Below are 22,180 nucleotides of genomic sequence, written 5' to 3'. Positions count from 1 at the left end.
AGACATTATACAAACACAATTTAATTTCAACAAGGATATAAGAGTCCTTCAGGACTTCTTCAGAACTTACTGAAGAATGCATTTTAAAAACACAATGGAGAAGAAAAAGAAAATGTTTTTGTACAGTGTGAAGAAAATCTATAACTTTGCCCTGGGCACAGGCTGCATTAATTTTGCAGTGGAATTGCTTTAATCCCTGTGATTATTCTTCATCTCCATTATCCCACTCCAAGGACAACCTTAATTCTTAGTGATATATAGAAATGACCTTGTATGCGTGTGCATGTATGATTATATGTACCACATGAATTTGAACAAAATGTTTTGATATTCTTGGATTAGAGTGGTGGTGGCGATGGAGGAAACTATGGCTGCTGCCAAATGTAATACTCAGAGATTTTCTAATGACACAACTGAAGGGTATACAGTGATTAAAATACTTCATTGCTCTTTAGCACCTCATAGCCAGAAAAAGGCCTGTTTATATCTTGCAGTGCATTTTATCCCTAAGTGAGAAAACAAATAGCGAGAGCTTGCAATGTGTATGTGTGGGTACCTATCAATACACAATATATGTATACAGTATCCCTAAATCAGTCTTAGTACATTTGTATACAGCTGGCCTGAATACCCCAAAGGCACCAGATTCCAACTGACTTTGGAAGCTAAATAGGGCCAGTTCTGATTACCACCACCAAATATGAGGTAGTGTAAGCAATATATTCTTAGGGTGGAACTGGCAAACCCATATTTTAGTGGGTTGGAAAATGCTTCCTAACCAAGCATTCTGTTTATTCCCCTTCATTAGAACAATGGGGCTTTAGACAGTGATTCCTGCTTATATTTCCCCTATACATGCTGTCTCTAAAACTTTCCCCATTGTGGGTGTGCATCTTAGCGACCACATCATGTGTCCAAAGGACTTACAAGGTGTATTTTCAAGCATATAAAAGACTTTTCCCTCTCTTCCTCTCAAGACGGCTGCGAGTGCAAGATCTGCTGACTTGCTCCTCTTATTGAAACTTACCTCTAGTTCACTGTTTTTTGAACTGTGGGTCCTCACCCCAAATGGGGTTTCCTTAGATTAATATTGGGGTCATGAAAAATGTGGCAACAGTAAAAGTTTTCAGTACATCCCCAATTTACACACATCTGTTAGAAACAACAGTGTTTACAGCTGACTCTGTAGAAAATGCTTCAGCTGTACTCCACAAAAAGGAAAACCAGGTTGTTTAGCATGCCTTGCAAATGTGGATTTATTACTACCAAATGTTTGACTTATACCTATTTTATATAACTATACATCTGGAATCATGTAAAAATTTCTCAGATGGAAAAGGCTCATGATTGGAAAAGTTTAAGAAGCCTGGTTGTAGTTAACCAGGGCTTAGGTATTGCATGCATATATGAAATGCAAAGATACAGAATGGGAGTTGCCTGGGGGATGCCTGTGAAAAAGATCTTGGCGTCCTCATGGACAACAAGTTAAATATGAGCCAACAATGTCATGCAATGTCAAAAAAGCCAATGGGATTTTGGCCTGCATAAATAGGAATGCCTAGATCCAGTGAAGTCATGCTACCTTTCTATTCTGCCTTGGTCAGACCACACCTGAAATCACACTGTGTCCAATTCCGGGCACTACAATTGAAGGAAGATGTTGACAGAGGAGGGTGACTAAAATATCAAGGGTCTGGAGAACAAACCCCTTGAGGAGCGGCTTGAAGAGCTGGGCATGTTTAGCCTGAAGAGAAGGCTAAGAGGAGACATGATAGCCATGTATAAATATGTGAGGGGAAGTCCTAGGGAGAAGGGAGCAAGCTTGTTTTCTGCTGCCCTGGAGACTAGGACGCGGAACAATGACTTCAAACTACAGGAAAGGAGATTCCGCCTGAGCATTAGGAAGAATCTGACTGTGGAACTCTCTGCCCTGGAATGTGATGGCAGCTCCTTCTTTGAAGACTTTTAAACAGAAGATGGATGGCCATCTGTCGGGGGTGCTTTGAATGCGATTTCCCTGCTTCTTGGCAGGGGGTTGGACTGAATGGCCCATGAGGTTTCTTCCAACTCTAGGATTCTATGTTTTAATGTGCCTTTACATACAATTGGTAAAGATCTTAACTATGAAACTTGCACACTGCCTGTTTGTCTTAACTGTGCTAAACTAGTCCCAGAGAAACCCAAAAATACTTGTGATTTCCACTTCTGAACTCTGTTAAAACAGGATGAGTCTTGATCGAGCCCTTCTTTATCTTTCTCAGAAAAATGGTTAACACCTTCAAAATCTAATTCTAATTCAAAATAGTTAATTGCCCAGGAAAACCCTTTAAATTTCATGGGAGCACCCCAAGTCAACAGGCAACTTGAAGGCATCCACTGACACAAACACATGGAGACTATATATGTATATGTGTATATGTGTGTGAGTACACAGACTGTAGCCTTGTATATATAGGTACTATAGGCGATACAATACTCTGAAGAAGGAGAGAATAGCAATAGTTCCTCCATCCTATCAATGAGCATGGGTTTGTAAGTTAAAAATAACATCCACAGTTGCTTCCCTTAGATTTTGAAAATAAAACCACTCAATAAATCAGAAGAATGTGTTAATACTGTTATTGTGTTCTTTCCAAATTCTGTACAGACAAGTTTTCTATCCATCGGAGTTCATAAAAAAATCCAACTCCATCCAACTAAACTGCATAGTTTGGGAAATGTGCAGAATATACTTGCAGCTAGTGGCAGCTGGAATAATAAAAGCATAACGCAATTCCCAAAATACATGTCAGATTAATTGACACTTGACTTTTTGTGCTCATCTGTTCTAAATTAAACAGTTATGGCAGATTTTAGATTGTAAATCTTGTGGCACAAGGGATCCATCTCAAAAAAACAAGCAAGCCCATCCCACAGCCTATGCTGCCATGCTCGCCCCTAGAGCGATATTAAGAGGAATAGTTTTACAAACTGTGAACATCAACTATCTAAGAGGGCTATAAAATAATATAATCAACATGATAACAAATTAAAAACAAACACATTTTCTCTACACACCTGTAGTTATTTTTGTGGAATGTTACCTTCATTTGACTTCTCTATGTTTCATTTTTATCTCATTTGCTCATTTTATCTTTTTATATTCCTTAGTGAACAAATTCTAGGATCATTTACACCTTGAAATGTTTACATAACATAACATGCACAATAAATCTCTAAAGTCACAGAGAGCTGCAAAACATGGCAAGTTAATCAAGATCCAGCAGAAATCTTAAAATCAGCCAAAAACACATTAGAAACCTAAGAAAATTTAAAGAAGTCTTTGACTAAGTCTGAAAAGACATTTTGGTTGGTTTCTTTAAGATATATTTGTCCTGCCAGTCCTTGCAAATCCTAATTAGGAGACTTGTAATAAACATATTAAACAAGAAACCTATAGAATAAATACTGTTTAAAAACAGTATAGGAAATTGCTATTTTAAAAAAAATTGACATATCTTTATAAATTGCTGAAAGCTTAGAAGTGTGGGCAATCCGGATTCTCAAAGAAGGGAGGTTACTATCAGAATCCTCTGATGTTTCTGAGTGATGTGTTCTGTGAACTGATTGTTTATCACGGAAAGGGTTTTGGGACATAGCAAAGTTTAATTACCTAACATGAAACTATTTTTGAAGCAGCCATGGGATTTCAGAGATTTTGATGCACAGTGACTTTATACTCGTATCCCTTCTTTCATTAAAGCTGCAATTTCAAAAAGCATTTCTCATTTGAGGGTAAGGATCTCATCCCAATTTGAGGGGGGAGACGGGGGAATCATTTTCTTTACCATAGCGTTTCATTCTGGTCAGTTTAGAAGGGAAATGGCCAAACATTCACCCCATCACACGCAATGTACTTTTGTACGTTTCTACCATAATCCCCCACATTCTGAGCTATCACACTGGAGAGTGTATTCCCTGCCCTTTCCACATTCCTAATTACTTTTTATTAAATTGTGGAAGTTAGAAATCTAGGTCTAAAAAAAGAGGAAAATATAGGTACAGCAAACTGGTAATACAGTAGAGTCTCGCTTATCCATCCTTCACTCATCCAACGTTCTGTATTATACAACACAGTCTGCCTCCTGCCCGGATCCACAGCTGTTTCAATACATTGCAATGTTTTGGTGCTAAATTCATAAATACTGCAATTACTACATAACGTTACTGTGTATTGAACCTTTTTTGTCGATTTGTTGTAAAACATGGTGTTTTGGTGCTTAATTTGTAAAATCATAACATAATTTGACATTTAATAAGCTTTTCCTTAATCCTTTCTTATTATCCAACATTTTTACTTATCCAGCATTCTGCCGGCCTATTTATGTTGGATAAGCGAGACTCTACTGTATGTTAAAATTGCACAATTCTTGAAGAATACATTATTAAATACTTTAACAGTTTCATGCAGGAGGATTAATGGCGAGAAAAAGAGCATTGAGGCACATTTGAACTTACCTGTCTGAACGAATCTTCCTCTATGATCCACTTTGGAGGTTAAAATCGTCTGGGAAGGCCCTGCTCTCAGTCCCACCTGCTTTGCAAGTACGGTTGGTGAGGATGAGAGACAGGACCTTCTCAGTGGTGGCCCCTCATCTGTGGGACTCCCTCCCCAGTGAGATTAGATCAGCTCCCTCCCTCCTGATCTTCAGGAAAAAAATGTGGCTATGGGACCAAGCTTTTTGTCAGTAATTTTTGATTTGTGCAATAAGTCAATACCAAATAGTGCAATGATGAATGGAACAGATTTGGATTATGTTTTTGGACTACGTGGTTTTTAATTATTGGCTTTAATGTGTGATGTATTAAACGTTTTTTGGTTTTTAATTTATTTGCTTATTTTATCCGTATATATTGATTTGTTGCCTACTTGTAAGGCCACTATGAGTCCCTGTCCGGGGAGAGAATGGCAAATAAATAAATAATGAGGAAATCTGACAGTTCTTATCTCCTGTTTTAAAAAGTGACTTCAGCTATTTCTGTGCGAATCAAGAGAAGACTATTGTTTCCCAACTCCAAAATCTCAATTTCTACTTTAAAAACAGTTTAAAAGCAGAGTCTTATGGGGAACCGCAATAAGTAGTCTTGCAACATATAATGGGCTCCGTGGGACTCCATCTTTAAACTTTTTTGAAGTGTGTAGAAACTGGGGGGGGGGGGGGACTATGTCTGATGAGGTCCTAAAACACATCTTGAGCAATGTCATGAATTATTCAATACATTGATTATTTCAGATTAGGCAAACACATTTACAGAATACAAGCTTACCTGTAGCATTGATATATCTTTTGCATATGCTTGCTTTGCATATACATCTTTGTAGGAACCTGCCAAGCAATTACGGATAGCAGATATGTATATAATTACATGTGATACCTTTCTACAAACAATTATCATGTGGGTTGCATGCTATTTCCAAAATGAAAGTCACTTCCATGGAATAATCAGTAACATGTGAAGCAGTCTTTATTGTGAGTGAAGACTGGAGATGGTTGTTGATGGCTTTAAGTAAAGTTTATCACCAAAGAAGGCATGTTTGCATTTGTTCAGTGGGAACCATCACAGTAATGGTTGACAGCATGACTCACTGGTTACTATAATGATCCTAACTTTGGCACCCGTTCACATGAGTAATACTTAAAAATGTGTGGGAAACTAGGGAATAAAGGGCTCTTTGCAGCTGTCCCCTCTCTACACCCACCACCAAACTATTTTTTTAAAGGAAAAAGTTATTCATGGGGGGGGGGGTTAAAGGAGATGAATATCTCTTAAATACAGATATGTAACTTGTGCCAGAAACATTGATAGCGCCTGTGTTGATAGTATGTGGTTCTCTGGCAAGGCAGAATATCTGTGGGCGCAGAGAAGTATGGACATTACACTTCTAGTGGTTTCATCTGAAATAGGTTACCTTGCATGTCTTCTTAATAAAGTCTCTGTCTGCATTTGGTCTCTCAAGGATGACTGAAGAAGGGGCTCAGAAAGTGTATACCCTTGGGCTGTTCAGTATCTCCTTTCACAATGTGCACACACATATAATCCCCATAATCACCTGTGGTACTTCCTCTTGAAAATAAGCAAAGAAGCCACGCATCTCTTTTCCAGATTAATTATCTTAATGTTTCGAGGTGGCAAATATTTAAACATTATCTGGACCAGTGAAGAGATGACGGCTCCCTCAAATGAAAAATGCAAATATCAAAGTGGTTTTATTGTGGCCATAATTCTGATTCTATAACATTTAACTGATGAAAAATCAAGCCATGGCTAGTATTACAAAAGTCACTAGATTTGACTTTTGTAATACTAGCCATGGCTTGATTTTTCATCAGTTTTTGCTGCCAAGTGTCTTGGGTCCAGGCTATTTGAAAGGCTGTATGATCTTGCCTGATGCCTCACAACCTGAACTGGAGGGGATTCTCATCCCCAAACCATCATAGCTTTGGTGAGTGCACAGAGGAGAACCTTCTCTTAGCTGCTCCCAAACTATGGAATTTCTTTAGGCTCAATTGCCATGTTTTCTACTCCCTTTTTGCTGGAAAATACCTATTTATTTATTTATTTATTTACCCTATTTATACCCCACCTTTCTCTACCCCGAAGAGGACAAGGCGGCTTACATATAGGCAATTATTCAATGTCTGAAAACACATACAATTCCAATAACATTAAGATTAAAATTGAATTAAAACTAATGCATATTAAGTGTTTAAAAACATTACATTCAATATAAAATCACGCCCTCCATAATCATTCCATAGTCATTGTACATATTCCATTAGATAAGATTTCAAAGTTGAATTAGTTTTGCAGACTTTTTTAAATGAGGTCTACTGGACTTTGATCTTTATTATTTTAAAGTTTTTTAAATGCTTTTAAGCGAATGCTTAACTGTACTATTTGTATTGTGCACTGTTTCAGTTGTATTTGCTTTTTAAATTTATACAGGGCTACCTTATAACTGATTCCCCCATATTGGGAGGGAGATGAGGTATTAAGTGAGTAAGTAAATAAATCTTGTATGAAAGAAAGTTATGTTTTTGAGGCTTGGGAAATTTTCAAGAATCTGCTTTTGGAAGGTCCAACCATAGAATTAAGAACATTCCTCGTGTGGCACATGCAAGGCTGTTTGTTTGAAGATTGGGTGGCAAATCAGTGCCAAATTACAACCTTAAGTTGCCACTGAAGCTCAGATCAATTAGAGGGTGTGCTGGTCTCAAAGGTTGAAATTAATGTGGGATATAGGAAATCTAGAGGCTATCAGACTTGGGCTTTAAATACAATGCCCTGTAAGTAAATGTTACTTTCTGATATGTGAGAACATAGTGTCCTGCTAGAGCAGCGTTTCTCAACCGGGAGGGGAGGGTTTACAAGGGGGTGTAGAGGGGTTGCCCGAGACCATCAGAAAACACAGTATTTTCTTTTGGTCATGGGCATTCTATATGGGAAGTTTGGCCCAATTCTTTCGCTGGTGGAGTTCAAGGGGCTCTTTGATTGTAGGTGAACTATAAATCCCAACAACTACAACCCCCAAATGTCAAGTTTCTTTTCTCCAAATCCCACCAGTGTTCACATTTGGGTATATTGAGTATTTATGCTAAACTTGGTCCAGATACATCATTGTTTAAGTCCACAGTACTCTCTGGATGTAGGTTCAATACCCACCAAACCATTTCAGTATTTTCTCTTGGTCATGGGTGTTCTGTGTGCCAAGTTTGGTTCAATTCCATCTTTGGTGGAGTTCAGAATGCTCTTTCGTTGTAGGTTAGCTATAAATCCCAGCAACTTCAACTCCCAGATGACAAAACCAATCCCCTCAAATCCCACGAGTATTCAAATGTGGGTGTATCAGGTATTTGTGCCAAATTTGGTCCACTGAATAAAAATACATCCTGCACATCAGATATTTACATGACAATTCATAACAGTAGCAAAATTACAATTATGAAATAGCAATGAAAATAATGCTATGGTTGGGGGTCACCACAACATGAGGAACTGTATTAAGGGGGTTGCGGCATTAGGAAGGTTGAGAACCACCGTGCTAGAGGTTTTTTTTTTTCAGAATTCACAATTTTATGTAGAAGTTATGACACGGCAGTCTCCAACACTTTATTCCAGAACTATTCCAAAAGTATCTTGTATCACTTTTTATTCATTACTCAGTCTGTTTGAGGTCAGAACTCTAAACTTGTAACAGGTTTTGCATAATCAAGACCACAATGCTTCCTCTGTGCAGTATTTGCTGAACATGATGACATCGGGCTGCCAATTTCCATGTATGTGTATCTTCTGCTGACGTTGTGTTTCTGAACTGTCTCTTTCAACAAATCTGTGAAGAGCTTACCCATCTGCTGGGTATTTCCTTTGCTGCAGACCACATGCTCAGGCACTTGGTGTGAGAGGACGTCTTATTCCGAAAGAGGGGCAATTTCTGCCTATGCAAACAGCTCCTCAGAGAAAGAAAGAGGAAAAAGCATATGAAGGTCTGTGTGACTTTCTGTAGCCCAGATTGTGGACAGTAAAATTCAAAATCTCTAAGTGACCATTGTGGGTGTCCAAAAAATAAGTTTTGAACTCGGCTATAGGCAGGATTCAGTGGTGGAGTTCTGCTACAGCAACATTGGAATTATATGGAATTAGGGAAAAGGTGATGCCTTTATCCACTGTAGTCTTCAAACCAGCCCAGGAGGAAGTTTTCTGGAGCCAATTTTCAGATGATATAAAGGACTGCAGGAGTGAGTGGGTGGGAAGACATTTCTGTTGCAACTGTCAGCCTTGTGGTGGGTTTAGCTTGGCAGTTATTCTAGTAATTAGTGTTGTTACTAAAAGTAATATATTTTGGACAAGAGTCTTGTATGCCTCTTCATTTTCTTAAAATAACAAAACTGTTGCACAGCTGTGGTTTTAAGACCAGTAGCTGTTCTCATTCAAGCACTTTAATAAGGGAAACATGCATTTAAGTCTGTGTTAGTTATTACTCAACTGTCATTTTCATGTTTTTGCAAAACATTTGTCATACTGTAATACTTCTTACAAGACATTTACCTCTTGGGAGGAGAGCAATGGCCAATCTCGATAAAATAGTGAAGAGTAGAGACATCACACTGGCAACAAAGATCCACATAGTTAAAGCAATGGTATTTGCCATAGTAACCTGTGGATGTGAGAGGTGGACTATAAGGAAGGCTGAGCGAAGGAACATAGATGCTTTTGGACTGTGATGTTGGAGGAATATTCTGAGAGTGGATCACAAGATCCAATCAGTCCATACTTCAGGAAATAAAGCCCGACTGCTCACTGGAGGGAAAAATATTAGAGGTAAAGATGAAGTACTTTTACTACATACTGAGAAGACAGGAAAGCTTGGAGAAGACAATGATTCTGGGGAAAATGGAAGGGAAAAGGAATAGGGGCCAATCAAGGGCAAGATGGATGGATGGTATCCTTGAAGTGACTGGGTTGACTCTGAAGGAGCTGGGGGTGGCGACGTCTGACAGGGAGCTCTGGCGTGGGCTGGTCCATGAGGTCATGAAGTGACTGAACAAATAAACAACAAATACTTCTTATCTGTTGCACAGTGGAGCCCCCAGTGGTGCAATGGGTTAAACCCTTGTGCCGGCAAGACTAAATACCGACAGTTCGGAGGTTTGAATCCAGGGAGAGCACAGATGAGCTCCCTCTGTCAGCTCCGGCTCCCCATGTGGGGACATGAGAGAAGCCTCCCACAAGGATGCTAAAACATCAAAACATTTGAGTGTCCCCTGGGCAACATCCTTGCAGATGGCCAATTTTCTCACACCAGAAGTGACTTGTAGTTTCTCAAGTCACTCCTGACATGCACAATACATATATATATATATATATATATATATATATATATATTGCACGATCCAACAAAAAAAATATCTTCGTTTCTTGGTTTTTAGGCTTGTTCCTGGGTTATTTGGGGGCACTGATTCAGAAAATTGCTTTGGATAGACTGTATTAGCTCTAATTTCTTATATATATGGTCATCCTGGTTTTCTATGGGCAAGCAGATGGTGACTGGTAGGTGGCATATGTTCTGTATCTCAAAAACCCGAGCTGATAGAAGAAAACTGGTGTCATTTTTGGAATCAGCACGTTATAATATTTTGGAGCATGTAAAATCAGTTGGTGAGTGTGTTAACTGAAAAATGCAAAGCAGAAAGCTGATTGGTTGGGCTACGCCCGAGAAGCTAGCTGAGCCTGGGAGTTTTGACAACTGTTACATGTTTAGGTTTTCAACACAGGAATTTACCAAGATAGTTTGTGTTTTCTGCTTCTTGGGTGCTAGAAGAAGATCTTTCACATGGACACTTAAGGACCATTTGAATCTATTTCAAAGGACATTATGTGAGTCAATGCAACTGTTCACATGACTGTATATATGTTGCTCTGCATAACAAAGAATAAATACCTTATTTACTGAACATCTGTGTAGCATATATTTTCTCCAGCAAGACATTGGTAAAGGACTGGTAAAGACATGAACTATGTTGATTTTCATTCTGCCACAAAATATACCCAGAAACAGGGCTAACATTTGAGGCATCAAAATGTGTGTTGGCTAGTGTTATCTTTAGATATTTTTTTAAAACACTTGTTAGGGGTAAACAAGGTCATGTCATTAAAATAAAGTAAGAACAAATTCATTCAAAATTGCAAGATATATCAAACAAAAGTGAGAGGAATGCACTAATAACAATGGAAACCGTCACAAAATATAAGAAAAAAGGACAGATAAATTCATAATTCCATTTGAGGAGGAACTGGCCTATTTTACCTATTTCCATTGAGGTTTCATTCATAGAATTCACACCATCAGCAAAATATTCTATGCTAGCTGTTCCCAAATTAGTAAAATTTTAACCAGGACATCCAGTCACTATACATCAGACACAGTCCTGCTTTCATCACTGTTGACAGGGTATTAGGAAGGTTCCCGTCAGCTATAACACTTCTCTTGTCATCACTGAAAGGAAGAAGGCAGGATGAGAAATGACATGACAGTAACAGGAATGCCTGTTTTCTGATGCAGTCTGCTCAAAATTCAGAAATGCAAGCAGGGCCTGGTCTCTTTCTGGTCATCTTATCAGTCATCACCAATAATAGTGACAAAAGATACAGCATGAAGAAAGTACTGATCAGGAAGACAAAGGCTGGCATCTTGGTAGCTAATTACAGTGCCATTTGTTGGACTCAGGACATTATAACTGATTCATATTCTCATGTATGATTGTGATACTATTATACGGAGCCAACATAGTGTAAGGATTTAAGTGTTGGACCTAGAACACTGGGAGACCAGGGTTTGTATCCCCACTCAAGCATGGAAACCCATTGTGTAGATTTTGGTAAGTCATGGCCTTAGAAGAAGACAATGGCTCACCTCTCTAAACAAATCTAGCCAAAAAAAATCCAATAGGGTTGTTTTACTTCCCATCTACACTGCCATATAATCCAGTTTCTGGATCCAGATTATTTGTTTTGAACTGGATTATATGTCAGTGTAGACTCATATAATCCAGTTCAAAGCAGATAATCTGGATTCTGAAACTGGATGATATGACAGTGTAGACTCAGTCTTAGAGTTTCCATAAGTCTCAAAGGACCTTGAAGTACCCAACAACCACAACACTATTGGAACAACTACAAATTAACCTGAAATCTACTTTAAAAGCCGACCATCAGTCCCTAACGACAGAGGTCTTTGCTACTCGTGAGTGGGGAGCTACAGGATGATGTGACCAGTCCTTTCCCATCAGAGAGCTCTGGTGGAAAAAAAGTCTGGTGATGTCCTCTTGTAGCAGTCCTCTTATGAGCAGCACAAACCTCCATCACTTGAGATAGTCTGGCTGGCCTTTAATGCAGGTAACAGAGGACAAATAAAAGCATGACATTGTAGCTACTTGTTTGATACAGTATTTCAACCAAAGTTTTGCACAGAGTTTTATATTCTGCTGTTAGTGGTTTGAAACAAATGCCAGGAAGTATTTCCACCTCAGTGGTATTTGGTCTGAGATTTCTTTCCCCAGAAATTTCTGAACCTTGATTCTGAAATAGACCTTAAGAGCATATATGGGGTGAAATTTGTTTGGCTTTCCTTCCCTAATCAACCAACTATCTTTTGAGACATAGCTCAGTTTATTCTGCAGAAGCATCAGCTTTGTGAGTGAAGCAACTACGTCAAATAGCAATTGTTGTGATACCAGGGAGGCAACAAGACGTATGTTGGTGAGAGAAATTATGCAGTTACTTATATAATTGTTGTTCAAGTATGTATATGCTTATATGTGTACAAATGTTGTTGCTTTCTTTGTGTTTTTTTCCTATTGAAATTTGAATAGAAATGGGGTGGGGAGAGGTGTAAATTGCTTGTTTTGTTCTCATATGTAAAATGAATACTTACTGTGAAGGATTATGAAAAAATTGGGTAGTTTTAAATGATTTTAAAGAATATATTTGGGGCATATTTGTGAAAAAGTAGTTTGGCTGAAACTTAGTTTATGAGTAAAATCTGACATTGTTTGCAGAAATTGGTCTATCTTGCATAGAATACATAGTTTTCCATAAAAAAAAATTTTTTTTGAAATGCAGACTAACTTTTAAAAAATTGTGAGAAAATTCCCAAATTGTAAACAATACAATAAAGGTTAACTGTTCAAGATAACTTTTCTTGAGATTGAGAAGAATTTGCAAGTATTCTTTACATCCCTAATTTTGAAATACAGGAATATGTTTACCTTACAGCAGACTTCATGTTCCTTATACTTTTCTGTAACATTGAGGTATAGTAGAAGACATTCTTATATCAAGTTTTGAAGTAAAATTCAGCAGCCAATCTGGCTGGCTTTCATATGAGGAAAGGGGAAGATATCACTTTGTCTTTTGTCACAGCAGCAAAATATCTTGATCTGATCCTGTAATGCTATTCTACTGCTATCACTGAAACTTAATTCTTATCCTTTTTGTATTACATAAAAAAGTATTAATTTGTACTTTCACTTTTTCTTTTTCACAGAATGAAGAGACATAACTGGACCTACAATTATCCAATAGGGCGGAGATTCTTGCTCTTGTTTTTAATGGTGTGGCTTTTCTTGCTGCTAAAACTTCTCAAAGTTGAGCAACTGCTACTCTCTCACAAAGACATTTACTTGGTAGAGCCTCTTTTAAGCACCTCATCATATGTGAAAAACAAATACACCAATTTTAAAGAAGATGGCCAATATGAAATTAACTGTTCTTCCATATACAACCAGGAACCTGTGGAAATTGGGAAGACTTTAGAGATAAAGCAAAAAGAAATTATTGATTTAGATGATGAAGATGTTGTAGCAATGACTAGTGATTGTCAAATGTACCGCACAATTAGAGGATATCACCTTAAGCCCATTTCTCTAGAAGAGAAAACATTTCCATTAGCTTACTCTTTGGTTGTTCACAAAGATGCCATAATGGTGGAAAGGCTGATTCATACAATATATAGCAGCCAGAATGTTTACTGTATTCATCTTGACCAAAAGTCATCTAGCACTTTTAAGCAAGCTTTGGAGAATCTTGCTAACTGTTTCTCCAATGTTTTCATTGCATCCAAATTGGAGGTGGTAGAGTATGCCTATATTTCAAGGCTCCAAGCAGATTTGAACTGCTTGTCTGATTTACTTAAGTCTTCCATTCCATGGAAGTATGTGATCAATTTGTGTGGCCAAGATTTTCCTCTGAGGTCAAACTTTGAACTTGTTTCTGAATTTAAGAGATTAGATGGAAGAAACATGCTGGAGACAGTCAAACCAAGCACAGGGAAAAAGGAACGCTTTACCTATCACTACGAACTCCAGAAAATGCCTTATGAATATACAAAGTTGCCTGTGAAAACCAACGTCTCTAAGGACCCACCACCGCACAATATTGAAGTGTTTGTAGGCAGTGCCTATTTTGTTTTATGCCGCGCTTTTGTAGAGTATGTTCTTGAAAGTCCCATTGCTCGAGATTTTTTTGAATGGTCAAAAGACACTTATTCACCTGATGAACATTTCTGGGCAACCCTTATTCGGGCCCCTGGAGCACCAGGACAGATTTCACAGGAAGCTCAGGATATCACAGATCTTCAGAGCAAAACGCGTTTAGTAAAATGGAACTACCTTGAGGACCATCTCTATCCTCCTTGTACTGGAATACACCTTCGCAGCGTATGCATCTATGGGGCTGCGGAGCTCAGGTGGCTTATGAACTCTGGGCACTGGTTTGCCAATAAGTTTGACTCAAAAGTAGATCCAGTTTTAATAAAATGTTTGGCAGAAAAACTTGCAGAACAACAGAAGAACTGGGTTGACCTGTCTTCTGAAAACTTCTTCAAACACAGAACCTCTACAAATACCTCGTAACAATATATTATGTCCATGATTGGACTCTGAAATATTTTTTAAAAGGAAATGATTGCTGAAATGAGCCATATCAGACATTTCTGTAAGCTACTTTCTGGTCTATTTTGGTGAACTCTAGATTTCTTTCTATTAATGCAGCTAGAAGCAAAGCTCTAATAAGTTGTCCCTAATTAGGATCCTTGGAGCAAAGGTGGGAATGAAACATGGGAATGAAAGACCAAAACAGTTCAATTTATGTTGGCTTAATCCAGTGGTATCCAGTCTTGTTGAAGGTAATATGTTCTTCTAAATTTGATTGCCTTTTGTCAGCTACATTACCTTACTCCTTGAAAAGTCCATGGAGTCCCTCTATATCCGTGGTTCTCAACCTGTGGGTCTCCAGGTGTTTTGGCCTTCAACTCCCAGAAATCCTAACAGCTGGTAAACCGGCTTGGATTTCTGGGAGTTGTAGGCCAAAACACATGGGGACCCACAGGTTGAGAACCACTGCTCCATATTGTCATTCTGAAAGCCAGTGTGGTCCAATGGGCGACAGTTCTGGAAAACAGGGTTCAAACCCTTGCTTGGCCATATAATCCCCTTCAGTGAGCCTCGGCCTCAGAGGAAGGCAAAGGTCTTAGAACAACTCTATCCTTAGAATCACTGTTAATTCAGAAATGATTTGAGGCCACTCAACAACATCGACATATTGACACGCACATGCAGCTTCTCAAGGTTTACTGGGATATTAATTTAAAATTAGCATTTAGATTTTTTAAAAAGAACAAGATAGTTCTGACCCTCCTAAAATCATTTGTGCAGAAAGACCATTAGAACAAAGACGATATTTTCCTCAGTAAGAAATGCTGCAGAACCATCATACTCTCAACTTACATGTAGCTGAGATGGCAACTTACACACATTTTAGCTTGTGAGCAGAAGTCTCCATCTGTGCAAAAATCCCATCCAGTTGGATTCACCTCAAATTTTCAAAACCACTGGCTTAACCCATGTAAAGTACCGGTCAGATTTTTCTTACTGTATTGTCGAAGGCTTTCATGGCTGGAGTCACTAGATAGTTTTGAGTTTTCCAGGCTGTATGGCTATTTTCCAGAAGCATTGTCTCCTGATGTTTCACTGCATCTATGACAGGCATCCTCAGAGCTTGTGAGACCTCACAACCTCTGAGGGTGCTTGCCATAGATGCAGGCGAAATGTCAAGAGAGAATGCTTTTGGAACATGACCATATAACCCGGAAAACTCACAAGAACTCAGATTTTACTTATATTTTGTGTATTTACAAAACATAAACTGTATTCCCAGTCATCCTGTATTTTGAATGGATACAACTGACTCCTATACAAAGCGAGTATAAAAAATAACAAAACAGAATTCTACAAACTGCACTGATAAAAATGAAATATATGTGGGAGGCAATGAATACAATCAGGAACTTGAGTTTTAAAGTTTTATGTCATATGCCTTGGGCAGATTGTTCTATCATTTCTGTTATCATGTGGCCAAATTTAAAAGGGATCTCTCTGGTGCTTACAATTCTTCTGCGCACACCCTACTGCTTTGATCTATATGATGGTTCAAAATATTGCACATCTTACTGCAGTCCTTAATAGTGACCTTCCTGTGGTTTGTAGTCTTTTGAACCAAATTGTTTGTATCAGTGTCTGTATTTTTTGTGCAATAATTATCCCTGAGGGTTTTTTTTCCAAATGTTTTTGGGATGTCCTTTGTATCTCTTCACTGAGGAAAGAGGGATATGGGTGTTTTCTTTCCAGGTTGCACTGACTTAGGTAGGAATTCAGTTAAAAATGCACTTCAGTTTTGCTATTTAAATGCAGTCCTTGCTCCTTGTCGCTGTTGGTGATTTGGTATGCAACATGTATGGGCAACTTTATTCCCCCAGCATCCACTATGGCAGTGTTTCTCAACCTGAGGTCCCCAGATGTTTTTGGCCTTCAACTCCCAGAAATCCTAACAGCTGGCAAACTGGCTGGGATTTCTGGGAGTTGTAGGCAAAAAAACATCTGGGGATCCCAGGTTAAGAACCACTGCACTATGGGCTGCATCAGACCTGATAATGCTTCAAAAGGGGTTTGTAAGAATCCAAAGCAGAAGTGGCAAGATGTCCATTTATGGGTTTCTTGGTAGGCCCTGAAGCACCCCAGTGAATAAATCTCCATTTCTAGGGGTGTTTTGCTAGGGAAAAACTATTTTTGGTGATTTTTCTCCCTGTGGTTGGGAATGGGGCTTCTGTGATTCCCGTGTAAACAATATTGCAGGATTGTATGAATGGCACTAAATGCCCTAATGATACAGCAAAAGAACACAGGTTTCCTCAAGCAAAACCCGGCAAACCTTTTAAATGAGTTTAATGGTTTCTTTTATTTCTACTTAAACCTTTTCTGTTCTTTCCAGACTTAATGCTTTTCTCCTGTTCCATATGTCTGCGTGCATGACTCACTTCAAAAGGGGGGAAAGCAACAAGCCTAAGTCTGCTTCTTTCTCCTTGTTTTCTTTTTCTCCTCCTCAGAATATGTATTGCACACTATGGAAAGAAAACACCTGTATCCCTCTTTTGTGAGTCTTTCTCCAAAGAAACAGATTCACTTTCCCAAGAAAACGACTTCTTCTTCTACTATGTCTTTATCATTCTTATTATAGAGGTCTGAGATCACATCTAGAAGCAACATAGCCTTAAGGGTGAAGTCTTTACCATGTTTTAAAAGGTCTATCCAATGCTCAAGTTACAAGTTTCATGCTTTGTGTGATCTCTTTTTTAGTTAAACAAATAATCCACAGGAGATAAGACCTGTAAATGCATGTGCATACTAAGAAAAATGTGAACTATCCATATTCCCCAAGCTTTAAAATGCACTAAAGAGATTGCCTGAGGAAAGCACAACATTATATCCCTGCTGAACTGTTTTTATCTTCCAACTTCTTAGATCTTTTTTCTGCACTATAGTTTTTATCTCTGGCTGATTGTCTCATACATTTGGAAACCAAGTCAATATGTGGTGTTTCCAACACTGAATGAGCCCTTCGTTTGCTACCTCCACTTTCTGTATGCAGCCAACATTGGTTTAATGTGTGACAAAGAGGATTCATAGCTATTTCTCCTTGACATTGAATGGATTGCATAGCATTTATTGTTCTTGTGTCATTATCAAACCCTGGCAACCTTAACACGTGGTTTTCTTGGTAAAGTTAATTCAGAAGAGATTTGTCATTGCCTTCTCCTGAGGCTGAGAGAGTGTGACTTGCTTCAGGCCACACATTGTGTTACATGGCCAGAAGGGATTCAGACCCTGATCTCCAGAGTCTTGGCACAGCATTTACATTCAGTTGCTATTGGACAAGTTGGCCATAAGATAGTTGCTGAAAAAACATTTACGTTTTTGGATTAGTTGTATGGAAATGCATAATTCTTATTTTGTGCATTTGAGTTGTATTTGTTGAGTACAAATAGTGTGCTCTATGTTTGTTGAACTGAGATTTCATTTGCCTACATACTGAAAGAAGAACATTATGTCCCTGCTGAATTGCTAGAACTTATTTCTGCACTGTGGCACAGCAGGTTAAACCGCTGAGTTGTTGAACTTGGTCAGCGGTTTGAATCCGGGGAGCGGGGTGAGCTCCTTCTGTTAGCTCCAGCTTCTGCCAACCTAGCAGTCCAAAAACATGCAAATGTGAGATCAGTAGGTACTGCTTCGGTTAGAAGGTAATGGTGCTCCATGTAGTCATGCCGGCCACATGACCTTGGAGGTGTTTAAGAACAATGCCAGTTCTTCAGCATAGAAATGGAAATGAGCACCAACCCCCAGAGTTGGACACAACTAGACTTAATGTCAGGGGGAAACCTTCACCTTCCCTTTCCCTTACATATTGAATTGCTGGTCTTATTTGCTATCAATAGAATAAGAAGTATTACATAGTTAAGTGTTCAATAAAATTATTACATTAAAATTCAATTTTGTATTGGAAGACAAGCCTATTGTACTTCAAATATCACTGTGGGCATTTTGTCCTGTTTGTCCTATAGTTTTACATAGCAGTTTTTCTAATGTGTGAATCGTTCCCTTCCTTTTTCCAGGTAGAGTATGGAAGTTATCAAAGTTTAATAAAATGAATAATATTATCAATGAATAATGAGACAGATTCAGAGGTGTGTTACAACAGGCAAAAGTGGGAAGTCTGGGAACCAAACTCAACATGGCAGTCCTTAATTTTGCGGACTGGGAACAATATTTGGTTTTTTTTAAGTTTAGACAAAAATGGAAGCTATTTACAAGATGTTACGTGGTGCTGAATAGGCATGTTTTCCTCTTGTTTGTATAATACTAAAACTAGGACTTCAGTGAAATTATTTGTCTGGAGTTTGTGGATAGACAAAAGTAAGAACTATTTAGCAAAGGTTGTAACTCATGGAATTTTTCTGTGAGAGGAAGTGCTAATAGTCAGTAGTTTGGACTGTGCCTACAGAAAGGATTGGATCAATTCAGGGAGGATAATTCTGTCCCTGTTTGTAGTCGCAATGGGTGTCAGTATACTCTGGAATAAGAAACATCATGCCACGTAATGACAGTTAGTGAGAGCTACAATAGAGAAGTACTGTAACCTGCTTGTGAACTTCTTGGCTGCATCTGTAGGGAAACAGAATCCTGACTGCACTTGACGGGTGAATCATCTGAGCCTGAAGGGCTTTTATATTATTTTCCTTATTGGTTAACATGAGGGGAAACTTTTACAGATGTTGTTTCTGCTACTATGGCTTAGGCATGCTTCACATGAATACCAATCTGGCAGGAGCAAAGTACACTGACAGCTGAGTAGAATGCCTTGCCACTCAACACAATGGGATCGTTGTATAGAGCGGCAAAGGCATGCATTCAGGGACGGGTAGCTTTCCTGCTTCTGTTTCTTTTTCTCCTTCTCCTTCACCAGATTTTAATGCTAAGTAGCAGTAATTTCTTTTAAAAAAGGAATAATGTAGTGGTGCAGAAGTGGGGAGGAAGCCTATAATAGTTTATAACCCGTGTGTTAAAACTTTCTTTCTGAACTGTCCACGCTGCAACAATTTGCACTTGTTGTAAACTTGCTTGGGAGAGTATTTAAGAATGGACTAGACTGCCTTGCATGATGGTGAACTCTCTGTGGAAGTCATTAAGCAGAGGTTGGATAGCTGCTATTCCTGAGAGTTTTGGTTGCATATTCCTGCATGGCAGGGGTTCAAACGGGTGTCCTTTGAGCACTGGATTGTGACCACTGAGGTCAGAGTTTGAATAACTACTTGGCCATGGAAACCCATTGGGTGATGTTGGGCATATCACACTCTCTCAGCCTCAGAGGAAGGCAAAAGCAAATGTCATCAGGACAAGAAAATGGCTCCTTCTTTGGTTCACCATAAGTAATAAATGACTTGAAGGCACATAACAACAATTGAAGTAGGCTCCAACTGGATCAACCTTTCTATCTTCAACCTTGCAATAGTAATATTGGATTCGGTCATGTATTGAATAAACCCATTCATATACATGTGGTTAAAGTTGGTTATGACTAATGTGTTAAGTGGACCTGGTATAAGTATGACCATACTTTCTTTTACCCTATATGATTATATCACTTAACTCCTATGGCGGAATCCTGTGGAATCTTAATTGAGAGAATAGAACTGTCTGTCAGAAATATTAAGTTTCATATTGAGTACACATTCTGGGATTTGGTTATAACAGTAGTATCAAATTGCTATAATTTTGTATGAGTGCAATAGAACCCAGTTTTGTGTCTGTAATAGCAATCAATCTGTTAATTGCTTTATTCGTACACTTTCTTTCCCCCAAAGAGTTAGTGAGCAGAATCTATCATTTTGTTAAACTAAGTTTCTACATAATGCTCAAATAAAGAGCAGTTCAAAAATGATCTGGGCATAAGGATGGAAATAATATTAGTAAATATTTATTCCCGGGTTGAAAATAGGCTTCCTAATAGTCAGGCAGCATTGTCAGGAAAAATAATAGACCAGCAAGAATTTTACAAATTTTCTCTTGACATCTGATATTAGAAAATGTTGTAGGAGAAAAACACTAATTCAACCTCCCATTTTCATACATTTTCATAATTTATGGAAGTCTTTCTCTCAGTACCACCAGTATATGTGAGACAAGTGTCAGGCAGGTGGATGGTCTTTTGGTTTGCAGTGCTCTATTTATGGCAATATCATCCCAGATTGAGTTTTTGGTATGTATTTCAACACCATTCATGTTTATTTTCAGAGACTTTAACCTCCGAATGAGTTACTTTACATTATTACTTTTTTGCCTCTTTTAGGACCTCATCCCATGCATTCTGGGCTCAGTTTCTATGTGTTTACATGCACTTCAGAATTGGAGTCCCACTGAGGCCATCACATGATGTAAGGGCATTTTTTTTATTTATCCAATTTTATATCAACATTTGAAATTATTGGTTGTTTACATTGTCACATCCTGTCTCCTCAGGGATGTCTTCTTATTGTGGAATACTTGCAATAAGAAAGGTATTACAGTAATTATAACTCTTATTCGTCAAAAAAAATCCTGTTTGCAAAGCTCCAAAAGAATAATAACGATTAGTCGAGGACTATGGAATTTTGCATTGTAAGCTTTCAAAGTATCTCATGCTCATGAAAATATTGTCCAACCTTAACCAGATGATGACACTGACTTTCTTGGTAAGAGTTCCTCATTTTTAACAATAGAAAACCAAGTTTTATCTGTAAGGTTTTTCCCACGATGCAAATTGAGTGCTCAGAGAAGTTACCAACAGCTGATGTTTCGTAGCTTCAGCTATTACTTTTTTTTTTTTTGCCTCACCACACCTGAAAAACATGGGCCGTCAATACGAAGGATGGGCACAGAAAAACGTGGCTAGAACACACTGGAGTAAATGGTCTGAATCTTTGCTTCCAATGACCCATTCAACCTATATACAGGAAGATATAAGTGATTTGCACCTCTCTTTTTTTTGCAGCATGTCAGATTTCACATATTTGAGACAAAAATCTTCCAAAAATAATTATGTCTCTTCTATGCTAGAAATCCCCACAAGTAAGTTTCTAAGAATCTCCAAAAGAACTGAATGCAACAGAAGCACAGACTAAGACTTGTAAGTCACATATTAATACATATTTTTGAGAAATTAGCCTGCAAACTCTCCAGGTGCCTCCTGCATAGGAACTGCTCAGGAGCTGGGGAAAGCTATTTCTTGTAAAATGGCAATTCAGGACTGTTCTGCAGGAATGTTGACAAACTGGCAGCTTTGAAAGTAATATAGCTACTCATTTGTATTTAATGGGCATTTTTTTCTTGAGGTGAAAATAAAATGTCAGTTTCATAAAGCAGCTTTTATGCTGAGAATGTTTTGCTGTTAGGCAGCATTTGTTTTGACTAATTCTGGGTTGTACCTGGATGTTGTGGATGATAAATGTAAATGTCAAAATAAATTTTATGAGAGATGGATGTTGCTTCTAATTATATGGTAAATTTAATGGTAACTTTTCTCCACATTTTCTACAGACATCAATTTAATAGGTGTTTTTCTTTGCAGTGGTGTAAATTTGGTGTACATTTGGGATGTTTTGGTCTACAATGACCCTGTTGTGTGATTCTTCTGGGAGTCCAAAAGACTGGCATATCTAACATTTTGTCAATCTAGCTGTGGCCCCCAAGTATCCAAGAGTCCTAAATATGTTGTA

The 22,180-nt window shown here is 38.3% G+C and overlaps 1 protein-coding gene across 3 annotated transcripts in view; it reads left to right on the top strand.

The window, feature by feature from the left end:
• GCNT4 (glucosaminyl (N-acetyl) transferase 4) overlaps positions 1 to 21,942 on the top strand; it is a 64,050-nt gene extending 42,108 nt beyond the window's left edge. For all 3 annotated transcript variants that reach the window (XM_060761660.2, XM_060761657.2, XM_060761656.2), the window contains exon 3: positions 13,085 to 21,942. In XM_060761660.2, coding sequence (XP_060617643.2) covers positions 13,086 to 14,450 — 1,365 coding nt within the window. In that variant the 5' untranslated portion in view covers position 13,085 and the 3' untranslated portion in view covers positions 14,451 to 21,942. The remainder of the gene's footprint in view (positions 1 to 13,084) is intronic.
• The last annotated feature ends 238 nt before the right edge of the window (positions 21,943 to 22,180 follow it).

This window comes from Anolis sagrei, chromosome 2 (genome assembly GCF_037176765.1).
Source record: "Anolis sagrei isolate rAnoSag1 chromosome 2, rAnoSag1.mat, whole genome shotgun sequence".
Lineage (NCBI taxonomy): Eukaryota > Metazoa > Chordata > Lepidosauria > Squamata > Dactyloidae > Anolis > Anolis sagrei.
The sequence above is the reverse complement of the archived record's forward strand: the minus strand, read 5'-3'. Positions and strand labels throughout refer to the sequence as shown.